The sequence below is a fragment of the Oncorhynchus clarkii genome, chromosome 2 (assembly GCF_045791955.1).
Source record: "Oncorhynchus clarkii lewisi isolate Uvic-CL-2024 chromosome 2, UVic_Ocla_1.0, whole genome shotgun sequence".
Lineage (NCBI taxonomy): Eukaryota > Metazoa > Chordata > Actinopteri > Salmoniformes > Salmonidae > Oncorhynchus > Oncorhynchus clarkii.
In genome coordinates this window covers 39,465,259-39,484,379 of record NC_092148.1, presented here as the reverse complement: position 1 = coordinate 39,484,379, position 19,121 = coordinate 39,465,259, and the positions used below count along the sequence as shown (strand labels likewise).

Sequence of the window (19,121 nt, the reverse complement as noted above, 5' to 3'; positions counted from 1 at the left end):
GAGAGAAAGCGAGAGAGCTTAAGAAGGAACAAAAGAAAGAGCGAGCAAGGCAAACCAAAGAACGTCCCTGAGCCAGAGAGAAGTATTATTCCAGGGACTATATTAAGATTGTTAAAAATAGGGCACATCTACATTGTGATTATTTAGGATATTTTCAGCGAGCCAAAGAAAGGAAACGTCCACAATGTTATTCCCCTCGAGAGGATTCAATAAAGAAGAAAAGGAATTGTCAACAATGTGCTTTATCTGGACAGATATAGTACTGTATTTTAAGAACACAGCATTTTGTTTGAGCCGAAGACATCACATTGAGCTTTGAAGCTGTTCAGAACAGTCCCAAAGTGTCAAGTTTAAAATAACAATAGTTTTAAAAATTACAACTGTCGAAAGTGAATGTTGTGTTAACATTAAGTGACACTATCACTGTTTAATCATGGGCAGCAATCTCACAGTTTGTGAATAGGATCTCAAATATGCCTCCAGTAGTGTGGCTGTATACCATTCATCCATTTAATGAGTTTCTACCCTCACTATCTCTCTGAGAGCTGCATGAGAAGTTATGCCACGTGAGGGAGAGAGAGGTCTAGCTATAAGTATAGCTATACACACACACAGGTCTATTAAAGTAATTACAACTCTATAGGATTTAGCCATGCTAACGTTAACAGGCATTGTAACGGATGAGTCTCTGAGGTCTGGGCTCAGCTGATTAAGGCTCGTTATCTGGGGTTAATTAAACTGCCTGGATTGACAGGTTGAAGTGAGCTGATCTGTGTGTGTGTGTGTGTGTGTGTGTGTGTGTGTGTGTGTGTGTGTGTGTGTGTGTGTGTGTGTGTGTGTGTGTGTGTGTGTGTGTGTGTGTGTGTGTGTGTGTGTGTGTGTGTGTGTGTGTGTGTGTGTGTGTGTGTGTGAGAGATGTATCCTAATAATAATGAGAGAGAACCTAATGTCTGCCTTCCTGAAAGTGCTTTCTTTTAAGACAGTGTGTTTCTCTCCGCTGTAGTTTGTGGCCCCCCTCGCTCTCACAATATGTCCACTTCCACTTTCCTTGAGGAAGTGAACTTATCATATCCCATATCACTAAATAGACCTAGTAGTCTAGACTTATGCTAGTCTCTTAGACACTCAGATACAAAACCTGTCTCTTTAAACATGATTTATACATCTGGTGGAAAAATACAAAACCAGCTTGTCGTTTTCTACGCGTTTTGAAATACTGTTGGGAGGGGTGAGAGCGCTGTATGCATGTGTGTGTTTACATGCAAAAATTCCTGCATTCTATTTTAACAAACCTAACCTAAGAAATATTGTTGCTATTTTCACAGCTGGAATTATGAGTGCAATAGCTGGTGGTGGCGCAAAAGGGCTTGGTTTTGATTAATAAACAAGTTGGAGGTGTGATGAGGGCTTGGCCACTCACTGGCCAATCAACATGTTCCTTGGCTTAGTACTGCATGCGTTTTTCTCAAGTTCTGTAGGTTTTCGATGTTCTTTGCATTATCTCCCATAAAGTGTATTGTATGTGTGAGGCACATTCTAAAATAGTGAAATGTATATTAGGCCTGCCGTTGATACTGCATTACAGGACTGAATAATTAATAGTCTTTGGTAAATGGATGAGGCACTCTGGAGATGGTGATTCATACTTGAATAAGTGAAATTAAGTGTGCAGGTAGGCATATTTTATACTGATAACAAGTTCAAACAGGTGCCATTAATACAGGTAACAAGTGGAGGACAGAGGAGCCTCTTAAAGAAGAAGTTACAGGTCTGTGAGAGCCAGAAATCTTGCTTGTTTGCAGGTGATCAAATACTTATTTTCCACCATAATTTGCAAAAAAATTCATTAAAAATCCTACAATGTGATTTACTGGATTTTTTTTTTCTGCTAATTTTGTTTGCGATAGTTGAAGTGTACCTATGATGAAAATTACAGGCCTCTCTCAGCTTTTTAAGTGGGAGAACTTGCACAATTGCTGGCTGATTAAAAAAAAAAAATTGCCCCACTGTATATCTCACTGGTCACCCCAAATCCAATTCCTCTTTTGGCCACCTTTCCTTCCAGCTGTCTGCTGCCAATGACTGGAACGAATTGCAAAAATCACTGAAGCTGGAGACTCATATCTCCCTCACTAACTTTAAGCACCAGCTGTCAGAGCAGCTCACAGATCACTGCACCTGTACATAGCCCATCTGTAAATAGCCCATCCAACTACCTTATCCCCATACTGTTATTTATTTTTTTGCTCATTTGCACCCCAGTGTCTCTACTTGCACATTCATCTTCTTTACATCTATCAGTCCAGTGTTGAATTGCTAAATTGTAATTATTTCGCCACTTTGGCCTATTTATTGCCTTACCTCATTTGCATACACTGTATATTGACTTGTTTTTTTCTCTGTTGTGTTATTGACTGTATGTTTGTTTATTCCATGTGTAACTCTGTGTTGTTGTTTGCGTCGCACTGCTTTGCTTTATCTTGGCCAAGTCGCAATTGTAAATGAGAACTTGTTCTCAACTAGCCTACCTGATTAAATAAAGGTGAAATAAAATGTTTAAAAAATCCAAAATAGACTACAAAAGGATTGCTCTATATAGGTGTCATTTGGGACACATCCTTGGAGAAGCTGCAGGAAAGAAAAAGAGAAAGGACATCAGCTTTAGAACTATTCAGGAGTTTTTTTTTATAATGATAAGCAGATTTTTTCAGATCCTTCATTGACGTGCCTTCCAAGGTTCCAGTTTGATTGGCCAGTGTTCCGCATGCATGCTGGAAGCACATGGGAACTAGTGTTCTGCATGCAGGGTGACTGGCCAGAATTCCGCATGCTGCCCAGTCACCCTGCATCTCCTGAGAAAGAAAATAATAGAGGAGATTATCTCCTTTATTTCTGCTCAGGGCTGCGTTCATAAATCACAAACCTGCACTGATCATCTTTTCGTTCGGTCCTTCTCTTTTCCTTCGTTAGCCATTCCTCACTCCTCTCGATTCTTCTGGGCTTGCTCTGGTGCCAAAATAAAGGTTTTTCCCTGGGGCTCTGAGAAAAGAGGTCCAACACACACAGAGACAGGCCCCAGAGCCATAGATACAGAGTTGAACAAACTCACAGCCATGCATAATAGAGCCAGCCCCCTTTCTCAAACTGGTCATTGAGGTCCGCAGAACTTTTAGGTTGTGTTCATTAGGGCCGGCAACTGAAACTGAAAACAAAAATTACTGTTTCTTATTAGTCAAGTCCAGGTTGTCCCTCCATGTTTCAGTCCATTTTGTTTCATTTAGTGCCTAATGGAACACGACTCAAGTCAGTGGAACCTCTTGCCAATCAGTGTCATTCATTCGATTTTGAATGCCACTGCAGAAGAGTCTAATCGCATCATGAATGATTTTGCTCTGGCAATGAGCAGGTAGAGCTAGCAGCCCTTATATCAATTGCCTAAACAATTACAGGTTCTGGAACATATCCTGGATCTAACCCAAACTGATGAACCTGAAAAAGCAGTTACTTAAACACTTTTAAAGACAGTGGATCTTTGTAGGCAGGAGGACAATGTGTTAAATTTTACCCATTTACCCATTTACCCTCTTTGTCACTCCTCAATTTTGCAATCTGCCAGTGGGAGCCAGGCATTGAAAGACTAGGTCTGCATCCCAAATGGCACTTTACTACTTTTACCAGGGCGAAAATGGAGTAAAGGATACCATCTGAGAAAAAGCCTTGGGTGACATTTCAATATTATATTATACCAGGATACTATCTTTTCAACCAGGACTAGGGGCGGGAGGTAACCTAGTGTTTAGAGCGTTGGGCCAGTAACCGAAAGGTTGCTTGATCGAATCCCCAAGCTGACAAGGTAGAAATCTGTCGTTCTGCCCCTGAACAAGGCAGTTAACCCACTATTTCCCGGTAGGCTGTCAATGTAAATAAGAATTTGTTCTAAACTGACTTGCTTAGTCAAATAAGGTTACATAAAAAATTACAATAAAAAAAATGCTTGATGTCTTTTACTGTCTACTAGAATAAAACGAATTCTATGCGGTAAGGGTTATGTAACGACTTCACTCGATCATAATAACTTCATTGACATGTGGTGAGGAAATTGAATTGAAGGAGGGGACAAGGAATGTTCTTTCACTTTTTCCTGTCTCTGTCTCTCTCTTACCCAGTCAGTCATTAAACTCTTAGTGGGTGTGGCTAGTTTTGAGTAACAGCTGCTCTCCCGGCTTTGACCAAACAAGTGGTTACACACTCAGGAAGTGTTGGATTTCCATGACAACTATGCTTTCCTCCCCTTACTAATTATGCTGATGCACACACTCTGTTTCTCACACACACACAAGAGTGGACGTGGTTCCTAGACGGTCATTCTTAGGAGGAAATGCCAGTCATGTCCCTTAAAGAACCCATCTATCTCAGGCAGTGTGTGTGCGTGTGTTTGCATGAGCGTGTGTCCATTGCATGTGGGAGCACTAGGAACACAATGGCAGGATAGAGGGTTGTTAGGGTTCAAATTTAGGTCAGGTGGTCTCTAACCCCGCACACTACCACAGTGTAACACCGACTGTGGGTAGCTGACAGTGAGTGGTGACAGCAGGATATCTTGGTATTTATGACCGAAACCAGACCGAGTGCACTGCTCCACCTGTTACCAACAGTAGCTAGCGAGGCCTAACCATGGAGATATAATTACTACAACGGACATCTCCATTCAAGTCAATGTTCTGTAATTCTATGTCTTTGGGCCTAAGATGCTTATGAATAAATAGAACACTGTCTTAAACTACCCTCTTATGACCAAACTTTCCATTTAAAAAAAACAACTTTTTTCCAGATAAACTTCCCTCGAGAGTCACTAACTACCAAAGCCACTAACTACCAAAGCCCATTGCCTCATCTTTCTCTAAAGTTCAGTATTTCACATGGCATGCATCCATAATGGCACCCTATTTCCTATATTGTGCACTACTTTTGACCAGGGCCCATGAAACTGCCAAAGGACTTGGAGCAAGTTTTGTCAGAACTGACTGGCAATGCCTATTTTATTACATGTGTAATTCAAACCTGCTCTGTGCATGGCAGTAGTTGAGAGTAGGATTCAATTGAAAAATCTGACTGACTTTGTGTGTGTATGCCTGTGTTAGTGTATTTAACTGTTCTCCTGATTTTTGAAGATGGCTCTGCTTCTTATTTCTGGATGTGTCCAGCCAGGGCAGGCCTCACATTTGTGTGTGTGCGCATGTTTATTTATCTTCAGCAGTATGGGTTATACAGCAGCGTTACAGGACCTCGTATATCGCCCAGTTTCAGCAGATGTCACGTGATTGATTTGTGATCCATTGGTGATTTAAACACATCTCTCTCCCTCTTTCTCTTACCCCATAGGGGTGCTGTCCCTCCCGGCCCACTTCAGTCCTTACACAGAGAGCCAGGTTCAGCAGGGACAGGGCCAGGCTGGGGTGGAGAGCAGAGAGGACGCCTACGCCCAACTGGAGCTCCGCACCCTGGAGCAGTCCCTCCTGGCCACCTGCGTTGGCAGCATCTCCGAGCTCAGTAAGTGTGGGGAAAGTAGGGTGTGTGGGGTAGGCGTAGGGGGTTGTGTGTGTGTTTGTGTGTGTCATCTACGTGTGTGTGTGTGTGTGTGTGTTTTCATTTCCTTCTATTCACGTGATGAGATTTCTTTGAAGTTTTACACAATGTTAAAACTCTTTGTGAAAGTACTTTCTTTTTTCAGAAAAATGATCTCTCAGGGAATATAGTTCTCTCCAAAGCAACAAAAAAAATGCTTTATTCTATTATTTGGACACTTAATAAGAAACACTCAAACATCAAGTAGATCAAATAAAGGAATAATATAAATCACACATTTATTTGGATAAATCCTTAACATTTCTAACATTTGCTTAACAGTCCCTCTGCCTGCCTGTTATCTCTAACTTGTTAGGACAATAACCAGATATGGGCATTCCTTGTGCCAGATTAACTGTTATTTTAGCCAGTCAAAGTGTGGGAAATGGAGAACAGTGATAATATAGACACATTTATCACTGACTCTAGATTAGGCCCATCATATCTCTGTACAGAATAAGCGGTGTACTGTACATGGTTAGTCTCCAAGGATGGTGTAGTTTAAAGGCTTTCTTGTCATGTGGAATGAAATGGAAGGGATACAGTAGGCTTTGGCGGTGTACCGTATATACCGTATACCGGGATTGTTTTAAAAAAGCCACGGGATAGTTTCTTTAAAGTTTTTCAATAAATGTGAATATTTGTAGCTACTTTTTAAGTTAATACCTGCAGTCAACTTGTGCAATACGTTACGAGATAAAGCAGATTGTGTTCTTCATTTCAGCATTCAATAGTTCCCCAGAACAGTAAGGAGTTTATTTGTAAGTAGCACAACGGGGGAAAGTGGGAGCAGGTGAGTCCGTAGAGTTCTATACTGTATCTATCGGCGAGTTTCTGTTGTGCGGTACACATGAGGTGATGAAGTTACATTTGTATGCAATTCACTACTAAATGTTTGCCATCAGATCTTACAATGGCTTTCTGCCAGAAGTCAAAGAGCCTTGGATGAGTTATCTGTACATTTGCAATTTCTTCCCGGTGCTTCCTACTAGCATTTTTTTTCTTCCCCCTCTGCTCTGTGTACACATGCTGCTCTTCCTTTAGAAAAGCATATATCACAACTTTGTTCATTTGCACAATTTGTCTCGTTCAATTTCACTTGAAAATGTCTACGCTCACCGAAAATGACATTCGGTAGCTAATAGCTATGCTTGTATAACTTTATGAGCTGGATTATCCTGTCTTTGCAATCAGTTTATGTTTTCGGTCATTAGCATTTAGCTGTGATTTTGCCAATAGTTTGTGCTAGTTTTGTTAGCATTTGCTTGCATTTTTAGCGCCTCCTTGTGTGGTGTAAGGATAATACCGTAAATCCCGGGATGAGAGAACGACGGTATGACGATATGAACGTCTGGATCCCGCCCACGCCTAGGATACAGTGTTTGGATGTTGCTAACCTTCCCACATACTGTAAGAGGGGTCTGTCTTGTCTTTGTCTTTCTGTCCATCTTTTCTTTCTTTCTCTCTTTCTCTCTCCTTCTCTGTCCCTCTCTCTTGGTCTCTCTGTTCTTCTATCTCTCTAAATGTTTGGTTTGTCTGAGTAAATTCTATTCAATTTCAAGGAATTAAAGTTCCTTGTTGAAAATGAGTAACACTTTTCATTTAGAATTTCATTGGACATTTCTGGAATGAAATCGAATTGAACCTTGCTCTTTGCATCCCTCTTATCAGAGATGGAAGGAAGCACAGGACCTCAGCGACATAGTATTCATTCTACATAGAGGAAGGAGTCTGTGTCTACTCCATTGTGATGACAACTGCGTTATCCTTGATAACAAAAGACATCTGGAGTTTGTCTCCTGGTTGTCCCACATCCCAACCCATCAAACCACATAGAAAATGCTCAGACTGGGATGGGCCCAATAATGAAACATTGGCTGCATCCCAAATGGCACGCTATTCCCTACACCAGTAATATTTGTTGCTTCAACTTACAATAGTTTGTTAGCAGGCTGCTGTCAAGTCCAATACGGGGTACACGCAATGCCATCGGGGGTACGCCAAATAAAAATGTGATCCGTATAAAAAAATATAAAAAATTCTATCTTCCAAACAGTCCATTTATATTTTCCAACGGGGCTTTACATTTGGGGCAGTTTTTTTTCTTGCCAGAGTAGCCTCATTTCACTCCCAAAAATAAAATTAAACCATCTAGTGTTCAGTGAAATGTCAATTTCACGGGAATTCCACGAACGGTCTGTATGTAACCAAACATAGCTGCTGCTCATTCCGTTTGCTCAATAATTGATAAATGGTTTAAAAAAGTAAGGTCTGCGTCCATAGAGACACATACCAGCTCTACTGGTAGTACTGCTACTACCAGCAGTACTACACCTGCACCTGTCGATGACACAAGTTGTTCTGCTTCCACGAGCACATCCAATGCTAGCATCAGTAATTCTGTATTTGTTGTTAGCCCAGCTAGCATGGACACAGAGTTGTGATTCTGATGCAGCCAAAGAGCTACTGCCCCCTTACCTGGGAAAGCACCGAACAACAGACAGGGACTTTGGACCATCAAAGAGGCGCAAATATGATGAGAACTACATTGATTTGGGGTTCACTTATATTGGGAGTAGTGCCTTTCCTCATCCACAGTGTGTTATATGTGCAAAAGTACTATCTCACAACTCGATGAAACCTTCACTCTTGCGTAGACATTTAGAAACAAAACATGGCAATTTGAAAAATAAGCCACAGGAGTTTTTTGAGCGAGAATTAAGACAACTTTCGAGTAGTTAGAAGTGTATAAAAGCAACCGATACCATTATTAAGAAGGACACCAGGAGAGGATATTTTTTTAAGTACTGGACAGCTTTGTGACATCAAATGGACTTTGGTGGTCCATTTGCACAGCACTTACACAAATCACTGATGATTGGCTGAGAGAAATTGATGATAAAATGATTGTGGGGGCTGTCTTGTTAGACTTCAGTCTAGCTTTTGACATCATTGATTCTAGTCTGCTGCTGTGAAAACTGATGTGTTATGGCTTTTCACCCCCTGCTATAATGTGGATAAAGAGTTACTTGTCTAGCAGAACACAGGGTGTTCTTTAATGGAAGCCTATCATATACAATCCAGTTAGAATCAGGAATTCTCCAGGGTAGCTGTTTAGGCCCTTTATTTTTTTGCATTTTTTACTAATGACATGCCACTGACTTTGAGTAAAGCCAGAGTTTCTATGTATGCGGATCACTCAACACGATACACGTCAGCTACTACAGCGAATAAAATGACTGCAACACTCAACAAAGAGCTGCAGTTATTTTCAGAGTGGGTGGCAAGGAATAAGTTAGCCCCAAATATTTCAAAACCCTAAACCTTAACTAAATCTTGTAATAAATAATGTGGAAATTGAGCAATTTGAGATGACTAAACTGCTTGGAGTAACACTAGATTGTAAACTGTCATGGTCAAAACATATTTATGCAGTAGTAGCTAAGATGGGGAGAAGTCTGTCTATAATAAAGTGTCAACAAACCAGGTCCTACAGGCCCTTGTTTTGGGTGCACCTTGACTATTGATCAGTCGTGTGGTCAGGTACCACAAAAAAGGACTTAGGAAAATTGCAATTGGCTCAGAACAGGGCCACACGGCTGGCCCTTGAATGTACACAGAGAGCTAATATTAATAATATGCATGTCAATCTCTCCTGGCTGAAAGTGGAGGAGAGATTGACTTTATCACTACTTTTATTCATGCATGTTGAATCCCCCGAGCTGTCTGTCAAAACTACTGGCACACAGCTCGGACACCCATGCATACCCCACAAGACATGCCACGAGTTCTCGTCACAGTCCCCAAGTCCAGACCAGACTATGGGAGGCACACAGTACTACATAGAGGCGTGACTACTTGGAACTTTATTCCACATCAAGTAACTGACACAAGCAGTAAAATTCGATTTAAAAAACAGATTAAAAAAGCACCTTAATGAACAGCGGGGGCTGTGAAGCAACACAGACACATGCACACACACACACACACACACACACACAATAATATACGCACACACAGACGTTAACATACGCACTATACAAACACATGGATTTAGTACTGTAGATATGTGGTAGTGGTGGAGTAGGAGCCTGAGGGCACACAGTGTTTTGAATGTATTGTAATGTTTTAACATTGTATAAACTACCTTAATTTTGCTGGACCCCAGGAAGAGTAGCTGCTGAAGCATCCACCGAGAGTATGTTTGCTGCCAAGGGAATGCCTGACAGCTTGAAAGATGTATTTGACACTACAGTGAAAGTGGTTAACTTGTGTATTTTCTGCACTATGCAATGATATGGGCAGCGACCATGTAACACTTTTACAACGTACAGAAGAAGTGCGCTGGTTATCAAAGGGCAAAATATTGATACTTTTTTTGAATTGAGAGACGAGCTTAAAGTTTTCTTTACTGACCATAATTGTCTGACCTCTTGCTGATGACGAGTTTCTCACATGACTGGCCTATTTGTGTATGATTGTTTTGTGTGCAAATGAACTGAAGCTTACGGACAATGTCAAATGTGATATAGCGAAGCACCTGAGTGAGTTAGGTGCTCAATTACGCAGATACTTTCCTGAAACGGATGACACAAACAACTGGATTCATTATCCCTTTCATGCCCTGCCTCCAGTCCACTTACCGATATCTGAACAAGAGAGCTTCATCGAAATTGCAAGAAGCGTTTTTTTTTAAATTTAATTTAATCAGAAGCCACTGCCAGATTTCTGGATTGGGCTGCGCTCAGAGTATCCTGCCTTGGCAAATCGCGTTGTTAAGACACTGATGCCCTTTGCAACCACGTACCTACAGTTGAAGTCGGAAGTTTACCTGCACTTAGGTTGGAATCATTAAAACTCGTTTTTCAACCACTCCACAAATTTCTTGTTAACAAACTATAGTTTTTGCAAGTCGGTTAGGACATCTACTTTGTCCATGATGCAAGTCACTTTTACAAAAATTGTTTATATACAGATTATTTCACTTATAATTCACTGTATCACAATTCCAGCGGGTCTGAAGTTTACATACACTAAGTTGACTGTGCCTTTAAACAGCTTGGAAAATTCCAGAAAATTATGTCATGGCTTTAGAAGCTTCTGCTAGGCTAATTGACATCATTTGAGTCATTTGGAGGTGCACCTGCGGATGTATTTCAAGGCCTACCTTCAAACTCAGTGCCTCTTTGCTTGACATTATGAGAAAATCAAGAGATATCAGCCAAGACCCCAGAATGTTTTTGTTGTTGACCTCCACAAGTCTGGTTCATCCTTGGGAGCAATTTCCAAAACCCTGAAGGTACCACGCTCATCTGTACAAACAATAGTACGCAAGTATATGGGACCACGCAGCCATCATACCACTCAGGAAGGAGATGCGTTCTGTCTCCTAGAGATTAACGTAATTTGGGTCGAAAAGTTCAAATCAATCCCATAACAACAGCAAAGGACCTTGTGAAGATGCTGGAGGAAACAGGTACAAAAGTATCTATATCCACAGTAAAATTAGTCCAATATCGATATAACCTGAAAGGCCGCTCAGTAAGGAAGAAGCCACTGCTCAAAAACCACCATAAAAAAAGCCAGACTACGTTTTGCAACTGCATATGGGGACAAAGATCGTACTTTTTGGAGAAATGTCCTCTGGTCTGATGAAACAAAAATAGAACTGTTTGGCCATAATGACCATTGTTATGTTTGGAGGAAAAAGGAGGAGGCTTGCAAGCCGAAGAACACCATCCCAACCATGAAGCACGGGGGTGGCAGCATCATGTTGTGGGGGTGCTTTGCTGCAGGAGGGACGAGTGCACTTCACAAAATAGATGGCATCATGAGGTAGGAAAATTATGTGGAAATATTGACTCAACATCTCAAGACATCAGTCAGGAAGTAAAGCTTGGTCACAAATGGGTATTCCAAATGGACAATGACCCCAAGCATACTTTCAAAAGTGTGGCAAAATGACTTAAGGACAACAAGGTCAAGGTATTGGAGTGGCCATCACAACGCCCTGACCTCAGTCCTATAGAAAATGTGTGGGCAGAACTGAAAAAGCGTGTGCGAGCAAGGAGGCCTACAAACCTGACTCAGTTACACCAGCTCTGTCAGGAGGAATGGAACAAAATTCACCCAACTTATTGTGGGAAGCTTGTGGAAGGCTACCCAAGTTAAACAATTTTAAGGCAATGCTACCAAATACTAATTGAGTTTATGTAAACTTCTGACCCACTGGGAATGTGATGAAAGAAATAATGTTAATTTCAGTCTTACCCTGGCAAATTTTATGTGACTATAATTGTTTAGTAACAGGTTGTTGTATGTCTGCCTTAGGCATTTCATCACTTTACCTAAAGCGATTAAATATGACTGTATAGTGGTTTATAGGTATGCTACAACACACCATAACAAAGATCATGACTCAGTAATAAGGATGTGCTGCTTGTTGACAAAAACTTTAGAAATGCATCACACTGATGGTCATTATAATGCTCTTTGATCCTTGAGGAAAAGTTGACCAGAAATGATGATGCACTGTGTTGCTGTACATTACAAGTTATTATGATTCTACTTGGATTGCATTAGTAGTATTGTTATATGGAATTATGGCTCTATATGATTATTACTCTGTCCTAGTGCATTACTATTATTCTTAATATTTACATGTGGTTGTTTATTTACCTGCGTTGAAGTCACTCTGGATAAAAGCGTCTGCTAAATGACCAAAATGTAAATGTGAAAATGTAAGGTTGCAAAACATGCTGGGTATTATTCTAATAAGATCCTCCCCCCTAAAATTGTAATCTGAACTTGACATTTTCAGTCATCACTGCTGTTATGTTGCTTCAGTTGATTTGACTTCTTGGTTGTCAATTCCTAACACGAAACCCAAACCGGCTGCGTGCGTGCGCCATCGTGCAGAGGTGTATTTTGTCCCCCCACACCAAACGCAATCATGACACGCAGGTTAAAATATCAAAACAAACTCTGAACCAATTAGATTCATTTGGGGACAGGTCGAAAAGCATTAAACATGTATGGCAATTTAGCTGGCTAGCTTGCAGTTGCTAGCTAACTTGTCCTATTTAGCTAGCTTGATGTTGCAAGCTAATTTATCCTGGGATTTAAACATTGAGTTGTTATTTTACCTGAAATGCACAAGGTCCTCTTCCAGTCATCTCTCCTCCTTCCAGGGTTTTTCTTCTCTTGACTTTATATTGCGATTGGCAACTTTCATAAATTAGGTGCATTACCGCCACCGACCTCATTCATCTTTCAGTCACCCACGTGGGTATAACCAATGAGGAGATGGCACGTGGGTACCTGCTTCTATAAACTAATGAGGAGATGGGAGAGGCAGGACTTGCGGCGCGATCTGCATCACAAATAGAACTGACTTCTATTTTAGCCCTGGGCAACGTAGATGTGCGCGAGCAGTGGGTGCAATAATTTAATAATATAGATTTCTCAATTTATTTTGTAACGCACGCGACATGAGCTATGTAGTCAGCCTGTAAGTTGGGTAAACACAGTTATTTGCTAATTCAATTTGATTTAATACGTCACCTCAACTTTAAAAAAAAATATACAACAAATGTTGTTGATTTAGTTAGATAAAATGAGTGAATCTCTCTCTCTCATTTATAGGAAGGACATTGACCTCATCCCGTCAGTTGAGGATGCCTGGTCATTCTTTAAAAGCAGCTGTCTCACCATTTTAGATAAGCATGCTCCGTTCAAAAAATGCAGAACTAAGAACAGATATAGCCCCTGGTTCACTCCAGACCTGACTGCCCTCGACCAGCACAAAAATATCCTGTGGCGGGACTGCAATAGCATCGAATAGTCCCCGCGATATGCAACTGTTCAGGGAAGTCAGGAACCAATACACGCAGTCAGTCAGGAGAGCTAAGGCCAGCTTCTTCAGGCAGAAGTTTGCATCCTGTAGCTCCAACTCCAAAAAGTTCTGGGACACTGTGAAGTCCATGGAGAACAAGAGCACCTCCTCCCAGCTGCCCACTGCACTGAGGCTAGGTAACACGGTCACCACCGATAAATCCATGATTATCGAAAACTTCAACAAGCATTTCTCAACGGCTGGCCATGCCTTCCGCCTGGCTACTCCAACCTCGGCCAACAGCTCGGCCCCCCCCCGCAACTACTCGCCCAAGCCTCTCCAGGTTCTCCTTTACCCAAATCCAGATAGCAGATGTTCTGAAAGAGCTGCAAAACCTGGACCCGTACAAATCAGCTGGGCAGCTGGGCTTGACAATCTGGACCCTCTATTTCTGAAACTATCCCCTTTCTGAAACCAAGATCCCCAAGGATCTCTTCAAAGGGGGAGACACCCTGGACCCAAACTGTTACAGACTTATATCCATCCTGCCCTGCCTATCTAAGGTCTTCGAAAGCCAAGTCAACAAACAGGTCACTGACCATCTCGAATCCCAACCTTCTCCGCTGTGCAATCTGGTTTCCGAGCCGGTCACGGGTGCACCTCAGCCACGCTCAAGGTACTAAACGATATCATAACCGCCATCGATAAAAGACAGTACTGTGCAGCCGTCTTCATCAACCTTGCCAAGGCTTTCGACTCTGTCAATCATCATATTCTTATCGGCAGACTCAGTAGCCTCGGTTTTTCGGATGACTGCCTTGCCTGGTTCACCAATTACTTTGCAGACAGAGTTCAGTGTGTCAAATCGGAGGGCATGCTGTCCGGTCCTCTGGCAGTCTCTATGGGGGTGCCACAGGGTTCAATCCTCGGGCCGACTCTTTTCTCTGTATATATCAATGATGTTGCTCTTCCTGCGGGCGATTCCCTGATCCACCTCTACGCAGACGACACCATTCTATATACTTCCGGCCCGTCCTTGGACACTGTGCTATCTAACCTCCAAACGAGCTTCAATGCCATACAACACTCCTTCCGTGGCCTCCAACTGCTCTTAAACGCTAGTAAAACCAAATGCATGCTTTTCAACCGTTCGCTGCCTGCACCCGCACGCCTGACCAGCATCACCACCCTGGATGGTTCTGACCTTGAATATGTGGACATCTATAAGTACCTAGGTGTCTGGCTAGACTGTAAACTCTCCTTCCAGACTCATATCAAACATCTCCAATCGAAAATCAAATCAAGAGTCGGCTTTCTATTCCGCAACAAAGCCTCCTTCACGCATGCCGCCAAACTTACCCTAGTAAAACTGACTATCCTACCAATCCTCGACTTCGGCGATGTCATCTACAAAATTGCTTCCAACACTCTACTCAGCAAACTGGATGCAGTTTATCACAGTGCCATCCGCTTTGTCACTAAAGCACCTTATACCACCCACCACTGCGACTTGTATGCTCTAGTCAGCTGGCCCTCGCTACATATTCGTTGCCAGACCCACTTGCTCCAGGTCATCTACAAGTCCATGCTAGGTAAAGCTCCGCCTTATCTCAGTTCACTGGTCACGATGGCAACACCCGTCCGTAGCATGCGCTCCAGCAGGTGTATCTCACTGATCATCCCTAAAGCCAACACCTCATTTGGCCGCCTTTCGTTCCAGTTCTCTGCTGCCTGTGACTGGAACGAATTGCAAAAATCGCTGAACTTGGAGACTTTCATCTCCCTCACCAACTTCAAACATCTGCTATCTGAGCAGCTAACCGATCGCTGCAGCTGTACATAGTCTATCGGTAAATAGCCCACCCATTTTTACCTACCTCATCCCCATACTGTTTTTATTTATTTACTTTTCTGCTCTTTTGCACACCAATATCTCTACCTGTACATGACCATCTGATCATTTATCACTCCAGTCTTAATCTGCAAAATTGTAATTATTTGCCTACCTCCTCATGCCTTTTGCACACAATGTATATAGACTCCCCTTTTTTTCTACTGTGCTATTGACTTGTTAATTGTTTACTCCATGTGTAACTCTGTGTTGTCTGTTCACACTGCTATGCTTTATCTTGGCCAGGTCGCAGTTGCAAATGAGAACTTGTTCTCAACTAGCCTACCTGGTTAAATAAAGGTGAAATAAAAATATAAAAATAAAAATATATATAGATTTACAGAGTCTTGAATTGTACACCTTTTGTTACGTTACAGCCTTATTCTAAAATGGAATAAATAGTTCCCCCCCCACTCATCAATCTACACACAATACCCCATAATCACAAAGCAAAAGCAGGTTTTTGTCCCAAAGCCACTCCTGCGTTGTCTTGGCTGTGTGCTTAGGGTTGTTGTCCTGTTGGAAGGTGAACCTTTGCCCCAGTCTGAGGTCCTGAGTGCTCTGGAGTAGGTTTTAATCAAGGATCTCTCTGTGTTCTGCTCTGTTTAGTTTGATCCTGACTAGTCTCCCGGTCCCTGCTGCTGAAAAAAATCCCCACAGCATGATGCTGCCTTCACCATGCTTCACTGTAGGGATGTTGCCAGGTTTTCTCCAGACATGATGCTTGGCATTCAGGCCAAAAGAGTTCAGTCTTGGTTTTATCAGACCAGAGAATGTTGTTTTTATGGTCTGAGAGTCCTTTAGATTACTTTTGGCAAACTTCAAGCAGGTTGTCATGTGCCTTTTACGGAGGTGTGCCTTCCGTCTGGCCACTCTAACATAAAGGCCTTATAGCTGGAGTGCTGTAGAGATGCTTGTCCTTCTGAAAAGTTCTCCCATCTCCACAGTGGAACTCTGGAGCTCTGTTAGTGACCATCGGATTCTTGGACACCTCCCTGACCAAGATCCTTCTCCCCCGATTGCTCAGTTTGGCCGTGCGGACAGATCTAGGAAGAGTCTTGTTTTTTCCAAACTTCTTCCATTTAAGAATTATGGAGGCCACTGTGTTCCTCAGGACCTGCAATAATGAAGAAATGTTTTGGTACCCTGTGCCTCCAGTCTCGGAGCTCTACGGACAATTCCTTCGACCTCATGGCTTGCTTTTTGCTTTGACATGCACTGTCAACTGTGGGACCTTGTATAGACAGGTGTGCACCTTTCCAAATCATGTCCAATCAATTGAATTTACCACAGGTAGACTCCAATCAAGGATGATCAATGGAAACAGGATGCACCTGAGCTCAATTTCTAGTCTCATATTAAACGGTCTGAATACTTATGAAAATAAGGTATTTCTGTTTTCAATTAAAATTTCTAAAAACCTGTTTTCACTTCGTCATTATGGGGAATTGTGTGTATTTTTTTTTGTTTTTGAGTTTATTTTTTATAATTCATTTTAGAATAAGGCTGTAACATAATATTATGTGGAAAAAGGAAAGGCGTCGGAATACTTTCAGAATTCACTGTATAGTGCACTACAGGCTCTGGTCCAAACTAGTGCACTACATAGAGAATAAAGTGCCCATTTGGAACATCCATTTTCTCATATAGCTGGTGTCAGCAGAAAACCAGCTGAATCTGTGGAACCAGTGTGAGCTGTGAGGGAAATCTAGAAGAACTGTTGAGTACTGTTGAGATATAAACTGAGGACATTGAGTTGTGATTTTTCCAGGCATTGGCAATTTCGAGGCACTCTTGTCATGAGGAAAGCCAGGAAATGTGATACGGTGTGTGAAGGGCTCTCTCTGTTCGCGGTAAACGTCACACACACATACTGTACTCTACTGTACCTGTTGAGGTTTGTTTAGAGTCAGGGCTGGCAGGGTTGAAAAGAGTCCATAGGGAGGGACAGGAATGGAAAGGTGGAAGAGAAGTAGAGGGATAATGGGGAGGGGGGATAGAAGGCTGAGGCGTAAAGGTAGAAGATGGAGTAGGGTGTGTGTGTATAAAGGGAAGATTAGAGTGAGGGAGGGGTGGCAATGGAAAGGTAGAGGATGGGAGTGTGGAGGAAAGGAAGGACAGAGTGAGGGGGGAAGTGATGGAAAGGTGGAGGGGGGAGGATTGAGAGTGTAGGGGGGCTGAGGGGGATGGAGGGATAGGTTTCCTCTTTCGAAACTGACTGAACACTCTGCTGTTTGTCCCTACAAGACAAGGCTACGTTCATACACACACTGACGGTTAGTAAGGCATTTAGAAAAAAATATTATGCTCACACACACACACAAGATAAGATGGCGCTGTATCGTATGGTTACAGTCTTGCAGGCTCCGACCGTGAAAGGGGCAGGAGAGCGAGCGTACTGGTGAGACCAAGGTGAAGGGAAAACCGGCCACCACATCAGTCTATTTTACAGGCCAATGTTCAGTCACTCAATAACAAGATGGATGACATTCGGTCACGTATTTGCCCACAAATAGACATTCGTAATTGCAATATCATCTGTTTCACTAAAACTTAGATCTCGAATGAGTCACTCCCCAATGGCTTTCACTCTCAACAAATTGTTCACACACCCCGAGGAACAAGACTTTGGCTTCAGGGAAATCCAGAGGGGATGTGTTTGTTTCTACATCAACATCAGATGGGGTGCAGACTCTAGCGTAGTGACGGTCTCATCCTACTGTTCACCCGACTTGGAATACCTGATGGTCAAATGTCGACCCTTCTATCTCCCGAGAGAGTTTTCATCTGTTATAGTCACAGTTTCTTATATCCTACCTCAGGCCAACACTGCACTGGCTCTCAATGATTTGTACGAATCTCTAAACAAACAGGAAACTGCGCACCCAGAGGCTGGTCTGATTGTATCTAGGGATTTTAACGCTGCGTCACTGAAATACGCGATGTCAAACTTTTACCAATAAGTCTCCCTTTTCACGAGAGGCACTAAAGTTTTAGACCACTGTTACACGGCACACTAGCAAGCTTACAAAGCCCTCCTTCGGCAAATCAGATCACGATACTGCTACTTCCTGTTTACATTCAAAAGCTCAAGCAGGATGTACCCTTGATTGAGAGATGGTCCATTGAAGCAGAGGCTAGGTTACAAGACTGCTTTGCTTGCACGGACTGAAATAGGTTCCGGGACTCCGCCGATGACATTGACTAGCCTATGACCTCCGTCACTGGCTTCATTAGAAAGTGCATTGACAATGTTGTCCCCACAGTGAAAGTTAGCTGCTTTCCGAACCAGAAACCCTGGATTTATATTGAGATACCTGTCAAGCTAAAGGACAGGGCCGACGCACATGAGGCTATAGTAGCTAACCCTGAGTTTACAGTCGTGGCCAAATGTTTTGAGAATGACATAAATATTAATTTTCACAAAGTCTGCTGCCTCAGTTTGCATGATGGCAATTTGCATATACTCCAGAATGTTATGAAGAGTGATTAATTGCAAAGTCCCTCTTTGCCATGCAAATAAACTGAATCGCAAAAAAACATTTCCACTGCATTTCAGCCCTGCCACAAAAGGACCAGCTGACATCATGTCAGTGATTCTCTCATTAACACAGGTGTGAGTGTTGACAAGGATAAGGCTGGAGCTCACTCGGTCATGCTGATTGAGTTCGATTATTAGACTGGAAGCTTCAAAAGGAGGGTGGTGCTTGGAATCATTGTTCTTCCTCTGTCAACCATGGTTACCTGCAAGAAAACACGTGCCGTCATCAT

The 19,121-nt window shown here is 42.4% G+C and overlaps 1 protein-coding gene across 1 annotated transcript in view; it reads left to right on the top strand.

The window, feature by feature from the left end:
- The window catches only part of LOC139367912 (ankyrin repeat and BTB (POZ) domain containing 2b), a 161,390-nt gene that overhangs the window by 77,210 nt on the left and 65,059 nt on the right, over positions 1 to 19,121 (top strand). The window contains exon 2 of the mRNA XM_071106296.1: positions 5,383 to 5,550. Coding sequence (XP_070962397.1) covers positions 5,383 to 5,550 — 168 coding nt within the window. The remainder of the gene's footprint in view (positions 1 to 5,382; positions 5,551 to 19,121) is intronic.